We start from the raw sequence: 21713 nt of genomic DNA, 5'->3' as shown, positions 1-21713 counted from the left end.
GGCAGGCCCCTCAGGCCCCCAGGGCAGGCTGCCGGTTGGGAAAGTGCTATAGGGAGCCAGAGGCACTGCTTGGAGGGCCCTCGGAGGACGTCTCCTGGGAAGTGTCCCCGGCTGGGGGGTATGGGGGACATATGGGTGGGTAGCAGGCAGAAGGCATGGCCGCCCTGGGCTGGGGAGCTCCTGCTGGGGGTGACAAGGGCAGGAACACGGTTCTCCAGACAAGGAGGCAGGGAAGGGAGGGAAAAAGGGGCAGCAGCCAAATGACAGTCACTCTCTGGCATGATAGGAAACTCTTAGAGGTTGTAGCGCGGGAGAAGAGCTGCTTCTTGCTGCAGCCGAGCCCAAAGGAAGGTGCGGGGAGCCCCAGCAACAGAGTCGCTGAGAACTGGGCAGGCAGGCGGGAGCCCAGGAACACGTGTTGAAGGCAGGGAGCCTCTCCTGGCAGGGCGTCTGGGCGGGATGACCTCATCCCTTCCCGTCTCAGCAAGTGAGGCTTTATTATTCCAGCCTCTAGGTAGACATTACGCTATGCTGAGCCTAAAGGTTAAAGGAAGAGCTGCCTTCGCCCGGGGTTCTCGTGGCCCCCTCACGGGAGGGGCCGAGGGGGAAAGCCCTCCCCTGGCCGCCTTAGAAAGCCTGGGTGGGAATAGCTGGAGCGTCTCCCCTGGGTCCCTCCCGGCTCTCCTCCCCCACCTGGGTCCTCCCTCGCTTTTAGGGGAAGGCGAGGGCAGGCAGGGTGCCCTGCGAGGGAGCTGGCCACCCTCCCTCCTGCTCCATGAGCATCCTGATAGAGAATTTTCTGGGGCCCGCCTGGTATACCCTGCAGGCTCGAGAGTGAATGTTGCAGTGAAAATAGAGGAAGCTTAAAACCACCAAAGTACCACGTACTGGCAGAGACAACAGTCTGAGCCATGCCTGTTTGAAAGCCCTTCCGAGCCTGGTTTCTATGACAGACCTAGCAGCTTCCCCAAGGGCCAGAAACAAATGGTCCCTCACACCTTCCCCAGGTTCTCCCTGCGCCAAACCTGTCAAGATGAAGTCCTGCTGGCAGATCCACTAATTGTGTTCTCTTGGAATTGGTCCAGGGTGCCCAGGGGGACCTGCCCAAGACTGCAATCCACTTAATTAGGGATGGGCATTCAACAGGGATGCCTGGCTTTTTTTTGGTAATGAAACATCTTTTTCCCTAAATGGTGAGGTCACTTGGGGGTTGGGGTAGGGGAGGGCGTTTGCTGGCTCATTCATAGCGGATGTGTCAGGGAGGGTCCCCTCCCTCCTGGAAAACTCGGCAAACCCCAGGGAAGAACCCCAAGGCGCTGGGAAGTGCCTTGAATATTCTTCTTGCCAGGTACGGCTTCAGAGTGTGCTGGCAGGCCCTGAATCCCTGGTGTAGGATCCCTGTGTGACAGCGAGCCCCTCTGCCCGTGCTTCTCACCCATGGTCGTCACGTAGTCTGTCCCAGTGCCCTGCAGACTAAGTATTTGAATGTATGGACCTCCCAACCTCAGCCTTAGTCCCCCAACCAAGGGAATGTTACCCAGGGCTTTAAACAAAAGGGCCTGGACCACATTCACTCCGTGCCACGCCCTGGCGGCAGGAACCATGGGACTCGTGTGACTCTGTTCTCCTGGCCAGAGACCCCAGTCACCCCCTCTAGACCAGACTCATCATTGGCTTCAAAAGTTTCAGCTAGCACCCTGAATCCTTTTTGGGAAAAGATGAGGCATGAGGAGATGAAACTGATGGGTGGGCCTTGTGTACATTACATGTGTAGCCATTGCTCTTGTCACGTTACGGTCACCACGCATACATGGGCGGCGTTAGATGCGGTCACTGCTGTGCATCTTGACACCGGGAAGCTTTCCTGGTTACTCTAGCCCATTGCTTCTTAGCAGAATCCCCTGGGGGTTCTAGTTAACATGTGGCTTCCTGGGTCCACCCTGGAGCTCCTGTCTTAAAACCTCTATGTGGACAGACTCACGCTTAGTAGGTCTGGACTTGCCAGCTGTAGAACCTCTGTTTGTGTCCAGCTCAATTGCCTTCTTTCCTCAGTTCTTACCGCACTTGATACCTGACAGGGACGGCCCCCGGGAACTTCACACTTCATTCACACTGAATTGTTGCTGCTCGGTTGCCCTTTTTTGGCTCTGTTTCTCGCCAAGACAGCAGTTTGAAGCCAGGGGCTCTGCCTCCTGCTTGGGAAGCCCTCCCAGGACCTGCACTGGCGCTGGGTGGGTGGTGCAGGCTCTGAGCACCCTTTCCCATAGTCGTGTTCATTTGGATGCCAAGTTCATGTGTAACGGGCAGCTTGTGTGGCAGCGACACTAGGCCAGGAGAAGGACAGTTTGGATCCCTGTGGTTTTCTCAGGTGAATTGTATCCAGTCAATATGTCTTGAGCATCCGTCTTGTACGAGAACGGTGCTGGCTATGGTGGAGGGGGTGGCGGGCTCACCTACTTGGGGACCCCCGAAGAACGAACTGTCCAGTCTTGCGGCTCAAGTTGGAAAGGGTGGCTTGATTCGGCTGCAGGATCATTGGGCCTGGGCGGGCTTGGGCTCAGATAAGCCGTTTCTGCCTGGCTGCCGGCAGCCCTGGCGTCTGAGCACGTGGGAGGGAACTGAGGCTGGGCTGGTGGCGCCTGCAGGATCCTGAGCGGTGTGCTTGGGGATGGGGGTGTCTGCCCGTGGCCCAGGTTCTCAGAGCCAGACCCCAGCCACACCCTGGAGGAGCGAGTGGTGCACTGGTACTTCAGCCAGCTGGACAGCAACAGCAGCGACGACATTAACAAGAGGGAAATGAAGCCCTTCAAGCGCTACGTGAAGAAGAAAGCCAAGCCCAAGAAATGCGCCCGGCGTTTCACTGACTACTGTGACCTGAACAAGGACAAGGTCATCTCACTTCCCGAGCTGAAGGGCTGCCTAGGTGTTAGCAAAGAAGGTGAGTGGTCGCCTGTGCTCCTGGCCCGCTAGGACTTGCCCCTCCCGGGCCCGGGGGCCAAGGGCTCCTCCAGTAGATGAGATCCCAGCTCCTTACTGGGAGTGTGTTATGCTTCATGCTAGATGCCTGATATAGTGGAGGAATGGATGGATAAGGTCCCTATCCTTCCACAGTCTATGGAGGAGACAGATACTAAAGTATTTACATACCTTGTGGTAAGTGCTATGAGGGTGTATTAAGATAGGCCAGGCTGCAGTGACAAGTAGACCCACATACATAATGACTCAGCTCAACACAGTGGATACTAGTTCATCTTGCCCATATAATAGTTCACCACGATTCCAGGTCCTAGGGGTGTGTGTGTGTGTGTGTGTGGTGTGTGCAGGGGAAGGAATAGGAGTGGGGATTGCTTCGTGTGCAGCCACTGAGATTCAGGCTGAGAATGACTCTGCCATCTTTATTATGTGGCATCCAGGGTCACCCTGGGGGGTCTTCTCCCTTCCCAGCCAGCCAGATGGCGTAAAGCCTGGAGCAGTGAATGTGGTGGGGGGTTGACGGGCCAGTCCTGGAAGTGACACACATCACCTCTCCTATTTCACTGGCTTGAACTCAGTCACTAGACCACACGCCACAGTAAGGAAGGCTGGGAGCCCAGGAAGAGGAGGAGAGCGTGAATTCTGGTGGACACCTAATGATCTCTGTCACAGTGGAGCAAGTGCAGAGTATTGTAGGAACGTACGTAGGGCACCCCCATTGGTGCAGGGGCAGACGGGCTTGGAAAACTTTGGGAAGGAGGTGATGTCTAGACCAGGGGTCAGCCAACCGTGGCCCATGGGCCCAATCTAGTCCACGGCCTGTTTCTGTACGGCCTGTGAGCTGAGTGGTTTTTCTATTTTTAAAGGGATGTAATTTTTAAAAAAGAAGAATATACAACCGAGACTATTGTATATCGTACATGGCCCACAAAGCTAAAATACTTACCAGCTGGTCCTTTACAGATAAGTTTGCTGCCCCTGCTCTACAGCAGTCCCTGAGCAATGAGTAAGAGGTGGCCAAGCAGAAAGATGAGGGGAGGGAAGAGTGTTCTGAGCGGAGGCCAGTGAAGAGTGCAGATTGCAGAGGTGAGGGAGCAGAGCTTTAGAGGAGCTGAAGGGTGTCAGTGTGACTGAGATGCATGTTTGAAGATGGACAGGGAGGGGAAGGGGTAGGAGGCAAGGTGAGAGAGTTTCAGCTCTACAAGGGCAGTGGGGAAGCTGTTGAAGGGATTCAGTCAGAGAAACAAGAGCATCAGTTTTGCTTAAAAATTATTCTGGTGCAGAGTGGGAAATGGACTGGGGATAAGCGAGGCAGAGTCCCCAGTAGGAGGCTGTGGCTGTCCAGACAGGAGGTGATGGAGGCCTGAGTTATGAAAAACCCGGTAGGGGATGCAGAGTAGTGGGTGGAGGTGACTAGGTAGACCTGCAGACCTTGGTGATTGAGTGCATAGAGGGATGAAGGTTGGTTTGGGCAACTGGACAGTGGGTCCATTCACTGAGATGGGCAACATGGGAGGAAGAGCCGAGCGGGTGCAGGGGGATGGGGCAGGGGATGAGGATGGCTTGGACGTGTCAGGTTGGATGCACCCAAAGAATTAGAGGGTCTGTAGTGCCGGTGAAAGGTCTGGGCTGAAGATACCAATTCGGGTGGTGCTGACTTATTTGAAATGGAAGCTTGGGAAATGCTGAGATTGCCTTGCAGGAAACATAAGGGCTTTTCCTCCTTCTAACCCTTGTTTGACAGTGTAAACCCAAAAGGTAGCTGGGGAAGTGGCTGAGTTACCATGAGGTACCCAGTCTCGGGACCTGCCCACTCCATCACTGGGTTCTGGCCTTGTTTCTGGGGCGTGTGGCCCTGGGTGAGTGACCTCATCCCTCTGGGCACCCCTGTCTGATGAGGACGCCTCTCCGTGTTCCCACGACTCTGAGTCCCCAGGACCCTGCCTCAGCCACAGACTAGTTCTTTCACCCAAGTACAAAGTACTCAGCCATCCCGGCTTTCAGTGTCTTCATCTGTAAGATGGAAATAATCACCGCGTCCACCTCATAGGGCTGTTGTGCTGATTCACTGGGACAGCGAGTCAAAGCAGTTGTCATAGTGCCTGAGACATTGAAGGAACTCCGTGGAAGTTCAACATTACTATTCTTCTTCATAAGAGTATTGCCGCTGTCGGAAGCCTTATCACACTGCATTGCAGTTCACATTCCTGATTCTCCCCTGCAGCTCCCCTGTAGCTGTGCGTGTGCCTTCTCAATTGCTAACCTCAGGCAGAGTGCACGGTGCACGGCGCCCAGTAACGGTGCATTAGATCCTTGTCATATGATGAAGGGATAGGAGAGGGATTGTCCTGTGTGGTGACATTATGCTTTGGCATTTGGAATCTGTGCCCATTTCTCAGAGCACAGGCTGAGGGCCAGTATTGGAAAGAGACTATGCAGTGTTAGTATAGACCCCAGGCCCACCCAGGAGCACTTCTGGGCTCATTGGGGTTGGAATCACAGAGCTCTGTAGCCCCTCTGCCCTCAGTCCCCTTCCTGTGCTGGTAGTTAGGTCCGTGCAGCACACAGCGGCCAAGGGGAGGCTGAGTGTGGTGACCTCGGGTCCACCGAGCTCAAGGAGGCCTCCCGGCTGTCCTCTGAAGCTTTGTGGGGCACCAGGTGCACAGAACCCAAAGGAAGCATCCAGCCCTGACACTTACTAGCTCTGTAATCTTTAGCAAGCTACCCAGACTCTCTGAGCCCCAATTTCCTCATCTGCAAAATGGAGATGTTAGCGTCTGCCTCACAGATTCGGTGTGAAGATTTAACATTCTGGTGCCTGTGAAGAACTTAGCTCAGTACGTGGTTAGTGGTGAATGCAAAGAAGAAATTCGGAGTAGTAGAGGAACGCACCCCCAGGCTGCCAGCAGCTTCGCAGGGTCTCTTTCCTCTGCGGAGCAGCAGAAAAGCCACTTGGGTTGATGGTATGTAGGGAATGGAGCAGAGGTTGGTCATCTGGTGTCGTGCAGTGCCCTCTGGTGGGCTGAAAGGGGCTTGCACACCAAGTTGGGGGCAGAAGTCGGGTGTGGGTGGGAAGGACACAGAGTTTGAGGGTGAATGTAGCTTTGGGTGTGAGGGACTGAAGTTTTGGGAAATGCCCCATGAACACAGGCATTTTTACCAACCAGACTCCTCACTGGGGAGCTGAATTCTCTGCACAGTGTTCTGAGGGCTGGTCTTTCTTCACTGGTCCTTCCCAGTATATAAAGCACCATTATTAGGATTACTGTCACCACCCTGAGAAGCAGGCAGGCTGGAGCCGAGTTCTTCCATTGAAAAAAATTGCCAGCTCTCCCGATGAATTGCCCAAGGATGGCACCTGCTCCGGGCTCGGGCCTTTTCTCTCCCCTGCCTTCCTTGGTAGTTAAGAGCACGATTCTGGAAGCAGACAGTCAGGTCTGAGTTTGCTTCACCACGTAAAAGCTACACCATCTCCAAGCCTCAGTTTCATCCTCATAAAATGGGGATAATTTGATTGTTTTATTAGAACCATACGCAGTTGTTCTGAGGATGAAGCGATATTTTGGTAAAGGGATTAGTGCGGTAAGCCTTCAGGGTGAGAGCTGGTTACCGCTGGCTGTACGTTTTCTCTCCTGAGTCTCAGCCTGGCGGGCAGGACTATTTGAGGTCCTCTGTACGTGTAGATCTTTCCTCTCTCCCCTGAGAGAAGCAGCTGCGGGCTGGAGCAGATGAAAGATGGGATTCAGGGCCTGGCAACCTGGCTCACCTCCCACCTGCCTGCCTTGGGCTTGTCCCTCTATCTTTCCAAGTTTGTTTTCTCATCCATGACATTGGATATACCAGTATCTACCCCTCACCCCACCCCACCCTGTGTTCTGTCTTTTTTCTCGGGTCTTAAGGAATGTTAGTGTGACTTGGGGGCGGTTGACCTGGGGGTGGGTGTGGATTCCCACAGCACCTTACTCTCCTCCAAGCCCTTTCTCCATGAATTCAGTTGGTCCTCAAGGCAACCCTGTGAGAGGCACAGCAGAAGCAGCACAGCTGTGGTCCTAATTCCTGCTCCGTAGACTGACCCAGAAGGGTTAAGGGCTGTGCACAAAATCACACAGCCTCCAGGGCCCACGTGGAGCTGGCCCAGCTCTTGGTGTGCCTGCCTCGCAGCACCCTGCTCCTCCCTTAGGAGACCTGGGCCCTGCAGAGCCTCCAAAACCGCTCAGCGCCCTGTGGGGTGGAGTGGGTGTTCGCGGAACAAGCCTTGGACCTCCGTTAAGATCCTCGACTGCTCTGAGCATTGGTTTCCAGATTTGTTAAGTGAAGGGGCTGGACCAGATGATGGCTAAGATTCCTTCCACCTGACCTTCTGCAGCTGGGAGAGCCAGGACCCAAGAAGGTTATGCAAATGTCCATCAGCACTAAAGCCCCTCTCAGCTAATGAGGGGGCCCCGGCCTTAGGGAAGAGGGACTGTGTTTAAAGGTGTTGGCTAACAAGGGTTTTACCCGGGCAGAACAGGAAGCCTGGCCACACAATCTCTGGCTCTTCCCCAAGTGCCCTCTTCATTCTGGGGGTTAGAGGGGCCAGGGGCCCAGGTATAGAAGAAGCCCTACCAGTTCTCTGGGTCAAGGCCACTCGAGCATCCTAAGTTCCTGTTTTGGCAGGTGGTAGTCTTGGCATCTTCCCCCAGGGAAAATGAGCAGGCAAAAACCCATTCAGTAAGTTGCCTTCTTTCGGGGGTCCTTTCTATGGGCCCCCTGATGCAGCTTCGGTAGTGCAGCGGGAGTGTTGGGATTGGCCAAGTTACCTGGACTCCCATGTTCAATGTGTTTGCTGAGGACACAAGAGAAAGATTAGTTAGTGCTACAAGGATCCTACCATTCCCACCTATAAACAAGCACCTACCACTTCCGCCCCAGCCCCAGGTTGAAAGGCCGGCATCTGAGAATAGGATGGTTTGTATAGAGTGCACGCCCCCCAACTGTGTTTACTGGGCAAAACCCAGTTCTCTGGAATGGCAGCCTCATTTTGTCACTATTGTGATGCCTCATGGTGGCAAAGATGGGCTGGTAAAACATGGGCTTATCTGCAAGTCCAGGTTACCTGTGTCCCACCCAGCCCCGTATTTAACAGCAGGCAGAAAAGCCTGCTCTGGTGAGGAAATTGACACGTGTAGCTGGATTGCTCGTAAACCCAACTCTAACTTCTCGCTTATACCTCCCTTCTCAGTAGGACGCCTCATCTAAGGAGCAGAAAACCAAAGGGCAGGTGGAGAGACCAGGGAGGCAGGATGGATCACCAGACACCTGACCTTGGACGCTGCCCACAGCCCAGCCACATCCCATGTAACATGAGTGGTGCCCACCGTGTTTGCACTTTTAATAACTCTTACTTGTGTGTTTTCTTTTTGGTTTCATGTTTAAACACCAATATCTAATACCACGGTGGGAAAAGGAAAGGGAAGAAAGACTGTTCATCCTCTTTTATTGTTAAGGTTTTGGATCTGCTACTGACAACTTTTAGGGTTCTGAGGGGGTGAGGGTCTTGTTGGGACTGAGAAGAAAGAGATTTATATACTGTATATAAATATATATGTAAATTGTATAGTTCTTTTGTACAGCCATTGGCACTGCTGTCTGTTTATTCCTCTCCCTTTTCCCGCTCTGGGTTGTGAGGGCTCTGGACACACGGCCCAGCTTTCTGGAACCCAGGACTCCATCCCCAGCCCGCTTGGCTTGTTTGGAGACCGACCCCTGCGATTATAGTGCAGACTGCATTAGTTCTTTTCTAGTGGGAGGAGGGCACCGCCTCTTGCCGTGGCTGTCAGAGCTGGCAAGTCACTTGGCGGTTGACCTTCTCAAGGGAGGCTGGGTGTGGGACAATGGGAGGGGCCCCTGGAGGGAGGGCTCCCGTGCCCATGTGTTCCTGCCATCCGGACCCCCAGGTGGCCCTGACCCCGTGGGGGCACAGTGTCCTGGTGGCCCACTGAGCAAATTGTCCTCCAAGGATTTGCGTTAGGGTCAGTTGAAACATTTCCACCCATGTTTAGCATCTACTCCATGTAAAGCATGAGAAGGGAGGCAAAGAAGGAAAAGACACACAGAAGGGCCTTTTATTTAGTAGCTATTTAGTATCTGAGCAGTGGAGGGAAGAGGACAGAAGGCCTACCCTGGTGAGTGTAGTACCCACAGGAGGCTTCTCACCTTCTGCAAACCCACGAATGAGGTTTCCCGAGACAGCTCCCAGGGCCAAGGTCAGATTAGGCTTTTACTTCCACTCTCCTCTATCTCCCCTTGCCATCCTCTGGTCATCATAAGCCTGAGGGAAGAGTTGTGTTGGTCACCTTGTTGGAAACTCAGTTTTTTTTTTAAAACTCAGTACTGAGGTTCTTCCTGTTCCCTTAAATGCTCTTAAAGGCTTCCAGGCTTGAGGCCAATTCCAGAGCAAAGCTCATCTTGGGCCTCGCACTTCTGCCTCACCTAGAAGTGCAGAGATAATAACCCAGCTATGGGGAAGTCCAGGCCTAGCTTTCCACAGACGTTTTACTGTGATTCCAATGTGGAATCCAATGTGCTGGGCAGCCTTCGGGTCAGATGCCAGCTTCTTCTGCCCGGGTGACCATGCCTATTTGACAGTCATCAAAGAGCAACAAGTGGCACTTAGCACCCCTTCCGTGAGCAGGCGTGGCAGCAGTGAGGGAGGGTGGGTGGTAGCCCAGGACTGGTGCCCCTATGGATTGCTTTTGGAAATCTGGCCACATCTTGTGCATCTCATACCCCATCCCAGTATCCCATCCTCTGACTGGAGAAGATTCTTGCTGTCTGGGTGAAAGTCCCAGAGGTTGTGTTAGGGTGACTGGAGGCCCCATCCCAGCATAGTAAGGTGGAAGGGGAGCCCTAGCCCATTAGTTTGGACCAGAAAGCTCAGCGTGCTGGAACTGGATGGACTTTCCAGGAGACCCCAGTCCCCTACTCTGGCCAGGAGGAAGCACCTCCTTGTAGAAAGTCAGACTCTCCCCTGGGCCTCTTCTCTCTCACACATGTGTGGAGGCTGTGTTGTGTGGTTTTCCTTTGTGAGGAGGGAGGGAGACTATTTGTAGCTTGTTTTACAAAAAATAAAAATGAGTCAACCTTGGTGGCTGTTGCCTCTTCCTTTGGGTGGCTTCCTCTGATGGAAAGGTTTCATTTCCTTAAAAGGTTAGCTGTTTTCTGTGGCCCGGGTGCCCTCCACTCTGATCTTGGGAAGTCTGAGGTGCTAGCTGGGAAAGGCACCCAGAAGGGGCCGTGAGGTGGCGCCATGCTTTGCGGTTAGGACATCGATCCCCTGGGCCCTCACCTACAGCGTTGGTGCCCTCTTTGTAATTCTCCCTCTTGCCTGCACCCATACAGCTGCCCTCACACGGAAGGTAGGGGATGTTGGTGGTGGTGCTTTTGGGGCAGGGCTGGGGGGAGCCCGTTCTGTGGCATCAGGCTGGTGGGAGTGGGCACTGTGGCCATTATCCTTATCACAAGACCCCAGGCTGGAAAGCAGCCGTAGACAGGGAGCAGGCCCCCAGTGAGGTTCACACCGTCTGTGCCCCGCTTCTGTGGGACACACTGTTCAGGTCACATATTCAGGTCAAGGCTGCTGGCCTGCTTGGCATTGCTGGAGGCCTTCAGCGTGGACATTGCAGCAGAGATGAGGCTCTAGATTGTGTCTGGTGCTACGGGGCGTCTTTTCCCTTTGTGTCTGCCCCCCACCCCCCACCCACAAGCAGCTGTCTCCGGATGTGGCTTCCTCACCAGTCTCTTTTTGTCACCTCTGTTCCCTTGTCCTTTGCAGGTGAACAGAAGATAATGCCCTTGAGAAATTCTCCCCTAGCCTTTCCTTCAGCTTTTTCCCGGGAAAGGATCTCAGCCTTTGAATGGGGTCATATAGGTCCCCCTCCTCTAATGCTGACACTGAGCTGCTCTGTCCACAGGCTCTGAAATACTTAATACTCAGCCCAGCCCAGTGCTACTGGCATCATTAATCCCATTTCACAGGTGTGGACGCAGACTTGGGAGCTCAGTGACTTGCTGGGTTACCCCCAGCTGGGAAAGGCAGAGCTGGGTGTCACCCTCAGATCTTCCTCTCCAGGCCTGGAGCTCTGCCTCCTGCCCAGCTGCCTTCCTGGAGGGGCCGGAACAACAGCCTTCTCCCTCCTTAACCCCGGGTGGCTGCATTCAGCTGTGAGTACACCTTTTTCTCTGCATAGTTTAGAGTCTTATTAAAAACCACTAATTTGTAGAGGTCTATCATGGACTTCAGGGATTTGGGGAAGAGAAATAAGGGAGGTATTTGCCCATGCAGGACCTCATTGGGAGACTTGGGGTTGACCTAGCCTCCAGCAGAGAGATCCAGGCTGATGTGGGAAGGGGGCAGGGCCAGCCTGCATTCCCGCTCAGCCTTCCTCTGCTTTCTCCAAAGACAGGAGGGCCATTCCCAGTAGCGGTCAAGGAGAAGTGAACAGTAGATCCATCCTGTTTCTTCCTTCACCAAAAGTCTCCTGAGCCATGCTTGGCCTCTGTTGGGAGGGGAAGACTGGGGACATTGTCAAGAGATGACTTGGGACTTCCCTGGTGGACCAGTGGTTAAGACTCTGCACTTCCAATGCAGGAGGTGCAGGTTTGACCCCTGGTCAGGGAACTAAGATCCCAAATGCCGCACAGCACGACCAGAAAGAAAGAAAAAAAAAAAGAGAGAGATGACTGCTGCTGGGGCCAGGCATCTTGCCAGAGCCCCTCAGATGCCATCAGAGGAGGGGCTTCCAGGCTGGTACTCATCCCTGGTTCCCCAGGGGATCTGGGTGGGATGGGAAGCTGGCAGCACCAGAGCCCTTGTAGAAAAAGGGCTCCCAGAGAGAGAGCCAGCCTGCTCATCTGGTCATTTACTCCCAAGTTCCTGAATGACCCACAGGGCCACAGGTGTGCCCACCAAGGAGGTTGAAGAGCTTCCTGGCAACCTGATCTTCTGGTCTGTGGCATTTGTCTTTTTTTTTTTTTTTTTTTTTTTTTAATTGTACAAGGGGTGACAGGTGAAACTTGACCTTTTTCATGCAGTACCACCAAATCAAGCCCTCATTCCTATGGCCTGGATCACTACTCTCCTTTGACTTTCCTGAATTAATACAGGGAAGGGTCATGACCTTGGTTATATGCCTGCCAATGAATGCCTGTGCTAGGTGTGTGACACAGGTATCTCTTGTCATTTCTTATCAAATCTGTCTCATCCCTTATACTCTTCTATGTCACCCCAGCCAACACCCCAGCCAATAGCCTCATCCCTCCCACTGTCTGCATTGCTTCCCTTCTTCCCTCAGCTGCTCTGTGAAGGTCCTTTTGCCTGGGGTCTTTGTAGCAAAGCTTTGACTGTACTACAGCTAATGGTGCACCATCCTGTATGTGACACACCCAACCAGGGCAACCTTGATCATCCACACGCTTGGTGGTGGAGGGGCATTGAATACCTGGATGTGGTGTCTTCACTGGATGATGTGCACATTGGTGAATTACTCAAAGAATCAGGAGAGACCAGGATAAGATGCAGTAACATACATCCCCCCCCACCCTTAAATCACAAAGCTAGTCTTCTCACTCCTGGAACATATCCATCATACATCAGCAGGGGGCGCTGCTCTTCATCAGGGACCCAGGTTGAGGGAGGCTCCATTCTCCATGATCTTGGAGGCAAAAAAAAAAAAGGGGGGGGGAGGGGGAAGGGGGAACATGCTAAATTGTACCCTGGTTCTTAAAGCTTCCATCTGGAAGTGACTTGTCACTTTGTTCACATCTCAGATGACTACTATCTCAAATCACATGGTCCCATCTAGCTCAAAGGCAGTTGGTAAGTGCCCAGAAGTAGAATTAGAAATATTTGGTGAACAGCTCTGGTGACTATCACAATGTAGATTATCTTTGTGTTTTCCATATTGATGAAAAAATCTGCAATTTTTACGTTGTCCAAGAATAAAAAGACTTGCTTTTCACAGTTTACATGGTGCATTTTACATCTATTATTTCTGACGGATCTATCACATTTACGGTAATTATCATTCTCCCCGTCGTTGGTAAAGCAGAGGGTGAATGCACCTTCCCTCCTGTGAGCTCCCCCCACCCCACCTGGGAGCTAAGTCTCAGGTAACTGAGGCCCTGGAGTAGCTAGCCATGCCCCCAGTTCTTGAGAACTTGGTGGGGCGTCAAGTAACTCTGGGTGAAAGCAATTGGGGAATGGCAGCACCCTGGGGTACAGATGTGAAACTTTCCCTCTGCAATCATCGCTTTCAGCTGTGCCCCTCTGCATCCTCCTTCCTCCGCGTAGTGGATCCCTCAGGACAACTTGGGCAGTTCCCGTAACTTCCTGGTTACTTCAGGTATTTACAAGCTCGGTTCCAGCCAATGACAAAGCTTCAGTCTCCAGCTTGATTTAGATCCTCCTCCCCTCCTTGCCCTGGCACAATCGTTAACTGGCCGCCGACGGCTTGGAGGAGAGCAGGGGGTGCTTCGGTCAGGCTCTGAGACAATTCGTCCTCCACTTTATCCTGATGCAGCTCTCCTGAGATGATAGGGTAGGGAAGAGGGAAAGGAACACTGTGGAGGCCTCCTAACAGACAACAGCTGTAGCCCTCTCCATTCATTGTAGCAGCTTCTCAGATTAGCGCTGCTTGCCCTCTCTGTAGCAGATGCTCAAATACTGGTCCTCTTATGGAGCCCACGCTGGGTCTGGGTGGGGCCCCCCACTGCACAGGGCCTTTGTGTGGGAAGTCCAGCTCTGGCTTGACCTTTTCCACACTTCCCTACAGCAATATACCCCATGTCCACTTTGCTCCGAGGACCCTGCCTTGGGTTTTGTACCTGAATTATGGCTCCCACCTGGCTCCCTTCTGGGGTGTCCATTCACCCGTGGGAAACTTACACATCCTTCCTGTACCAATTGATGGGGTGCAGGTCGATCCTCAATGCCTCCTCTCTCGGCTCTGCATCTCTCCCACTTCTCCCCTCCCTGCTTCACTAGGTAGAGGGGACTGACCAGCAAGTCGGCTGCGTCACAGATGTCCAGTTGGGAAAGGAGATGTCAGGCCGGCAGCCAGCTTAAATCCCCACGAACAATTCTCTCAGAGCCTCCCTGCTTTTTCAGCTTCAAGGAGGGGAGGAAGCAACCCAGAGCTTCTTGTCTATCTCCTTCCGCTCTCTGCCCCCAACCTTCTTTTATAGAATGGGATGGGGAAGGGTGGTTAGTTACAGAGCTATTTCAAGTATCATGCTCTCTTTGGGGAGGGTATCAGGTCCTAACTGTTGTTCTTTATGATATGGGCTACTTAGCATCTCTTTTTTCTTCATTTTGGGCCCTTATCACCAATTCTGGAAAAGTAGAAAATGTTCCCCCCTCCAAGTCCTATTATGGTGGGTTTAGTGATAGAGTCAAGGGAAGATGATACCAGAGAGAATCTCCCAGTAGCTCCAACTCCAGGCCCAGGGACTTTCAGGCTCCCACCATCTCAGAGCCCTAATGGGCCTGCTGTCCTAGACAACTTTGCCCACGGGGCATCGACCCCAGGACCAGGTAAGACTCCAGGTGACCCACTCACCTCCAGTCCTCCCACAGACCTCTGTGCTGTGTAAATACATCTCCTATATTCCCATGAATGGCCCATTTCTGTTATTCTTTAACCCCCCTGTGATACTGGCCCAGAGGAAGGAGTTGGAGCTTTTTAAGGGGAGTACTTTTAGAGATGCGCTATGTAGCTGCAAACAGAAAGCCCAGGGTTTTCAGTCCCCCATCCTCTCCACCGGCCAGTGTTTAGCAACTGTCTTCTCCAGGCATCCCTCCTCCCCACTAAAGACGCAAACTCTGCTTTCTGAGGGGTCACCCTTGAGACCCAGGTCGAGCCATGTGGGGCAGAGCTGACTCCAGAGTATTTAATTTGACCCCGTTGAACCTAGGTCCCTTTAAAATCCTTGACCGGGTGTGGAATGGCCTGGTGGAGACCAGGACCCAGCAGAGCTCAGAGACCAGAGGAGGTCTACTGGCTTGAGGCAGGAGGTTTGGGAAAGCTTTGCAGCATTCTCCTTGGGGAGGGTAGTGGGGAGTCAGCGGGAGATGGTGGGGAGGACCCCTGGGCAGCAGCAGGAACCCAGCTGAGGGGAGATGTCAGGGTCTATGTAGACCCTAGTGCACCTGGTGTTGTTAATTTCCCAGGGTCCTGGACTTAAGAGTCAGAAGGTCAGCTTTTCATCCTGGTTCAGCCATTGGACTACCTTTGGCTTCAGGTAACTCCCTTCACTTTTCACAGACAGATTCTTTCTGTCTGGGCTCTTTGCTCTTCTGTGCACAGGTAAACAGGTCTTGCACTGCAGGAGGTTTGTGCGTTTCAGGGGATGAGGAGGCACACCAAACGGGAAGACATGCTGAGGGTCCACAGCGTGAAGCGGGGCTGGTGCAGAATGGGAAGATGAAACAAATGCACCTTTAGGAAGTGGGACAGGGGTTAGAAAGCCTCCTTGGAGGGGATCCACATTATGGGGCTGTGATTGGCAGTAATGGAAGAAAAAAAGTGAGAAGATGTGTATGCTTTAGAGAGGAAATAAAATGCAGACAGAGCAAGAGGTAAAGCGATGTGCAGGGGGAGGGAGAAGAGAGGCAAGAAGGAAATCAGGAGCGGCTGAGGGAGCCATGAGGAAGGGTCAAGGCTGATAAAGAGCCAAGATAGTCTGAGTTCAGGGGAAAAAACTATGGTGGGAGAGGGGACGTGTGAGAGGAATGAAAGTCCTGGGGGAGGGGTGGAGGAAGAGGGGTTGGGAGGAATGAGGCACCTCAAACTGGAAAAACAAACTAGAAATTGGCTGAGGTGTCTCTGCTGGGCTGCTGGGGTTTGAGGTTTTCACACTGATGACTAAGGAGGGCTGCAGGGCAGTGTGTGGCTATTTTAAGTAATTTCAGAATAGACTCTCAGGAGAATGGCAACTGCTCTGGAAATCTGCTAGGGAGATTGTTCCAGACTCAGCCCAGGTCTCTGCTGAATCCAGGCTCCTGGACACTTCCACTTGGGTGTCCCACAAGCCCTGAAAACTCAATATAACTAAAACTGAACACGCCATCTCCACCCACCTCTCCTCAGTGCTGGGCACACCAGCCAGCCAGCCCCCAAGCCTGGGACCCCAGAGCCCTGCTTGCTTCCTGCCTACAATGTCTTTCCCTCCTTGCCCATCCAGTCCATTGCTGTGTCCTGTGAATTCCCCCTCTTAATTCTCTCTCCCCTGGGACCTCCTCTCCAACCCCTCCCCCCCCACTGCCACAATTCCATCTGCTTCCTTCAGTGGTCGATAGTTGTAAATGGTCTCTGGTCTCCCCTCCATCCACTCCCCACCTCAACCATCCTCCACGACACAGACAGCTCAGACTGAGCTAATGAAAAGGCAAATCAGATCATGTTACCCTCCTGCTCAAAAAGTCCCTCAGTGGGGGGACACTGAATTGTGTCCCGCCCACAAATTCGTATGTTGAAGCCCTAACTTCCAATGTGACTATATTTGGAGATGGGCCCTTTAAGGAGGTAATCAAGGTTAGATAAGGTCATAAGGGTGAGGCCCTGATCCAATAGGACTGGTGTCCTCATAAGAAGAGGAAGAGATACCGGAGATCTCTCTCTGTGCCCAGAGAAAAGGCCATTTGAAGACACAGTGAGAAGGTGACCATCTGCAAGTCAGGAAGAGAAGCCTCCCCAGAAACCAACCCTGTCAGCACCTTGATCATGGACTTCTAGCTTCCAGAACTGTGAGAAAATAAATTTCTGTTATTTAAGCCACCCAGTCTGTGTTATTTTGTTATGGCAGCCTGAGCAGACTAATACAATAGATTTGGAGATGAATATAGTTGCCTTAGTTTAGCCCACAAAGCTAAACTTCTTGATCTGGTTGTGATCTTCAAGCACTCCTCCCATACACACTCTCCTGAAAATTGTGCACATCTCGTTGTGATGCTGGCACACTACACTGGTGTACGTCCAGTTAAGCCCTGCTGCCTTCACATTCAGTCCACTCTTCAATCATGCACATTACACTGCTCCGTGCCCCACGCTGTTCAGTGCCTTCACTTCTCATGCTTCCTCCTGGGGCAATAATATCAATAATAACATAAATAATGAGAAATCTACTAGGCAGTGAGATGCATAAATTATATCAGTTGTATATTTTAATCCCCCAAACTCTAGAGGAGGTAAAAGTACCTTAATTATGTAATGGACTGAAAAACACGAGACTTCAGCACCTTAGGTGACATAGCCAGGGTCACTCTGCCAGTGATATGACAGCAGAACTTGAACCCAGGTCTCCACAAATAAGCCACTCTCTTCTCTCCATCACTTCTCCATACAGCGTTGCCAAACTGCCTGGGATGTGTGTCCTCACCTGTCTTCCTTGTATAGCTAATTATGTCTTGTCCTTCTAAACTTGGCTCACCCAGTCTGACTCTTGGTGCTTCCTCCTGAATTCTCCTAAACCACCCTGATCGTACCCTAGCTATGGCCCTGAGCTTTCAGGAGGAATACAGTGAAAATTGCAGGCACTATTTTAGCATCTTTTCTTAATTTGTCACTGGGGAGTGGTCAATGAAAATCCTTGAGTTGGTGAAAAGATTTTCTTTGTTTGATATTTTAAAACTACGATGAGGTATTACCTCACACTGATCAGAATGGCCATCATCAAAAAGTCTACGAATAATAAATGCTGGAAAGGGTGTGGAGAAAAGGGAACCCTCCTACCCTGTTAGTGGGAATTAAATTGGTGCAGCCACTATGGAGAACAGTATGGCAATTCCTTAAAAAACTGAAAATACAGTTATCGTATGATCCAGCAATCCCACTCCTGGGCATATGTCTGGACAAAACTAGAATTTGAAAAGACACATGCACCCCTATGTTCATAGCAGCACTATTTACAATAGCCAAGACATGGAAGCAACCTAAGCATCCATCGACAGATGAATGGATAGAGATGATGCAGTATGTATACACAATGGAACATTACTAGGCCATAAAAAAGAACGAAATAATGCCATTTGCAGCAACGTGGATGGACCTAGAGATTATCCTACTAAGTGCAGTAAGTTAGACAAAGATGAATATCAACGCTATCACTTATATGTGGAATCTTAAAAAATGATACAAATGAACTTATTTACCAAACAGAAATAGACTCACAGACATAGAAAGCAAACTTAAGGGATTTGGCCATAGTGTTTCTGCTAACATCTTTCATGGACTCAGAGTGCCTTATCTATTGCCATGATATCTTTTTAACACAGCCTTTAATCAGAGGCACTAGTCTTAGCACATTTCTTATCACTCAAAGGTGGCTGTCTTGACATGATAGTGGAATGACCTGTTGCAGGCTCAATTACAGCACCAGCTAGGAGATAATACCTTGTGAGGTTGGGATGCTATCCCAGTGAATGCAGTGTATGCTTTAAATTGGGGGCCAGTATACAGTGCTGACTTCTTCTAGACAGGATGCATAGGTCTGAGGATCAAGGAGTGGAGGTGGGTTGACCCCTCTCATCATTATGCCCAATGATCCTCTTGAAGAATTTTACTTTTTGCCCCTACAACCTTGGGCTCAGTAGGTCTGGAGGTCCTAATGCCTAACGGAGAAATGCCTCCACCAGGGAACACAGTTGTGGTTCTGATGATTTAGAAGCTGAACCTACTCTCTAGCCATTTCGGATTATTTATGCCAAGAAACTAACGGGCAGAAGAGATCACTGAGCTGGGTGGGGTGATTATCCCAGTTACTTAGGGGGAACTGGGCTGCTACACAATGAGAGTAAGAAGGACTATGTTTGGAACCTTGGGATTCATTGGGGTTGCCTTTTCATACTCCATTTCCTGAGAGTACGGATCAATGAAAAACTGGAGCAATGCACCAAGAATTCAAATTCTGTGGGATGAAGGTTTGAGTATTCACACCAGGTAAAGAACTTCATCCAGCTGAAGTGCTAGCTGAGAGTAATGGGACATGGAATGTTTGGGAAAAGATGACAGCATGACATAGTAGAAGGTGTGTGTGCAGTGACTACCGTTTACTAGTAGTAGCAATTCTGTACTGTCTTACTCTGTAAGACAGTTGTAATATTTTTTGGTGACCAACCATCCCTATTTCCCAGGACTGAGGGGTTTCCTAAAATATGTGAATTTCAGTGCTAAACCCAGGAAAGTCCTGGAGAAACCAAGACAAGTCATCCTATTTATGTTCCTAACTTTCTTCTTGAATACTATGAAAGTAAACAATGCTTGTCTTACACACCCAACAGGTGCATATACAGATAATAAGCAGTGACTTTGAAATCTGGTAGACCTATGTAGTTAAGTCCAGCTCTGCCACTCACTTGCAGGATGACCTTGGCCAGACTACGTGGCTTCTCCCAAGGCTTCACCTCCTTCTGCAAGCCCGCAGGTATTTCTGTCCACCATGACCCACTTTACTATTAGCATGAAAGACTCTACACGGGCTGTTGTCCCTTTCTTTATCACTCTTTCTTTGATGCCAAACATATCTGCCCCACTTCTCCAATGTGCCAAGGGGCTTGCCTGACATGGGGGTCCTGGTGCCCCTTGGCCATCCCTCTAAATCTTAACCTCTGTGCCCCATGCAGGCTGAGGAGCTAGAGACCTGCTTCTGCTACAGAAGCAAGACCATGGAGAGCTTTTCTCCACTTCCATGGAGCCTGCCTGGACCAACATATAGAGGAACGGTATGTTGGATGAAGTGGCCTGAGGCCATCCATCTACCACCCCCCCCACCCCGAACACTGACAGTCCCCTGGAACATGTCAGACCCCGATGGCACAAGCTGTAAGGGATTTTACCACAAACCATTAATGTGAGGTGAAAGGAATATTTCCAGGGTACATGCTAGGTATAGGGCACTATGGTAATTGCCTTGAAAAATCGTTCATTTAATCTTTGCAACAACTGTATGTCTGGATTGGAGAAACTGAGGCTAAGGGAAGTTAAAGTCACTTGTTTAAAAATCCCACGAAAGGTAAAAATGGTATAACTGGGATTCAAACCTCACAGAATACTGGAGGTTAGCACCAACACGTGGAAGGCCAAAATGCAAAACCCAGACCGTGACCCCATAGCAGGTATCACATGCATAAATGGCTCCAGGGACCAGGAGGTCCTGTGAATGAAAGTGGCAGGCTGGGTAGGGACTCTGGTGAATCGAGAACATAAAGCCTGTCTACATGGGGTGACCACTGATCAGCTCCATTGGAGTGTTGCCATGAGGGAATGCCCACGCGGTGTGGCCAGAGAAGCCCAAATCCAGATTTTTACACAAAATGTTTGTTTTAAAACACTGACAAGCCTGCTGCCTCGTGTAGAAGAAAGCCACCTGCTGACTGGGACCATTCTCACTGGATTATTACGTGAGTGAGAAATGCACTTTCATTTTGCTCAGCCCCGACATACTGGGGTTTCTTTATTATAGCAGCTAACATTACTCTAAGTAATAAATGAGTCAAGGGGATGGGAATGCTGTGGCTCCGCCAGGAAAAAATGCTGAAAATGACGTGCACAACGGCTGGCCGTGTCTTTTTCACACTAATAGACAGGCCATGGAGCCAAGGGATTGCGAATGGACATCTGCTATGCTCCGCCAGATGAGGTTGATGGGCAGTTTGATAACACACACACACACACACACACACACACACACACACACACACACACTGCTCTTGTATATATATTCTAGAATCTCAGTGTTAAAGGTAGAAGTAATGGGCTTCAGAGGCCATCTATTAAAACCTTATTTGTAGTTCAGGAAACTGAGAGGAGGGAGACTGGCTCAAGTCCACAGAACTAGTCAGTGGTGGCATCTCGACTAGTACCAGGTCCTCAGATTCCTCTTCCTCATTCTCTGTGGTTTATCCCAGCTTGACAAAGCCTAACATCTGGATAACCCAGAAAGGACTCACAAAAGGGGAGAGATGGGGAGGAACTGATTTCATGATTCTGCATCTACCATTTCGTCGGCTGAAGGGCATTTTTCGTTATCAACTTTGTGGCTGGCAAAAAATTGAAAGAGTCTTCCAGACAAGTCTTTCTCCCAGACTGCTTTTTTGGTGTTGTTTTGTGTCCTTTTGAATGCTATCCTCTAGCCATGACAACTCTTGTTAACCCATGACCCCACCAGCCCCTGATTTACCCTTGTGCCTTCGAGCATGCTGTTTCTTCTCGAATGTTCTTCACCACCAAGCCCCCTCACCAAGTTAAATCACTACTTATTCTTCCTTCAAGATCCTACCTAACTGTTCCATTCTCTGTGAAGCCTTCTTCAATTCTTGCAGGCTGAGTCAGTGTTTCTTTCTGTCATGTCCCTGTGATGCCCTGTCTATGCCATTCTTCGACCACTCACGGCATAGAACTGTAATTTTTCTTCACACCTTGATGGCTCATATGCTTCATAGGCTTCTTCCCATCACTTAACTTTTGGAAAGGGTGACAGTACATACAACGTGGTCGCCACCCTCCTCTCCTTACCTGAGTTGTTCAGACCAGGAGTGGACACATGACACAAAGTAATCAGACCACAGCACCCCAACCCCTTTGACACAGCCTTCTACAAGGGTTCTGCCTTTGGGGACTGGCCCTTTGGGGATGGAAAATGGGCCACATTTCCTCCATTGAACCCGCACTCAGATTTAAAAAGGAACGTTCTAGTTCGTTGTGGGG

At 51.0% G+C, this 21713-nt stretch overlaps 1 protein-coding gene across 3 annotated transcripts in view; it reads left to right on the top strand.

Moving 5' to 3' along the window:
* Positions 1 to 10099, top strand: part of SMOC1 (SPARC related modular calcium binding 1) — a 153684-nt gene extending 143585 nt beyond the window's left edge. For 2 of the 3 annotated variants that reach the window (XM_082451806.1, XM_082451804.1), the window contains exons 11-12: positions 2694 to 2938; positions 8195 to 10099. In XM_082451806.1, the coding sequence (XP_082307932.1) occupies positions 2694 to 2938; positions 8195 to 8211 (262 nt within the window). In that variant the 3' untranslated portion in view covers positions 8212 to 10099. The remainder of the gene's footprint in view (positions 1 to 2693; positions 2939 to 8194) is intronic. The other variant, XM_082451805.1, reaches the window with a different exon arrangement.
* Positions 10100 to 21713: the final 11614 nt, after the last annotated feature.

This window comes from Balaenoptera physalus (assembly GCF_965194825.1).
Source record: "Balaenoptera physalus genome assembly, chromosome: 2".
NCBI lineage: Eukaryota > Metazoa > Chordata > Mammalia > Artiodactyla > Balaenopteridae > Balaenoptera > Balaenoptera physalus.
Note: the sequence above shows the minus strand (reverse complement) of the source record. Positions and strands in the feature narration are given on the sequence as shown.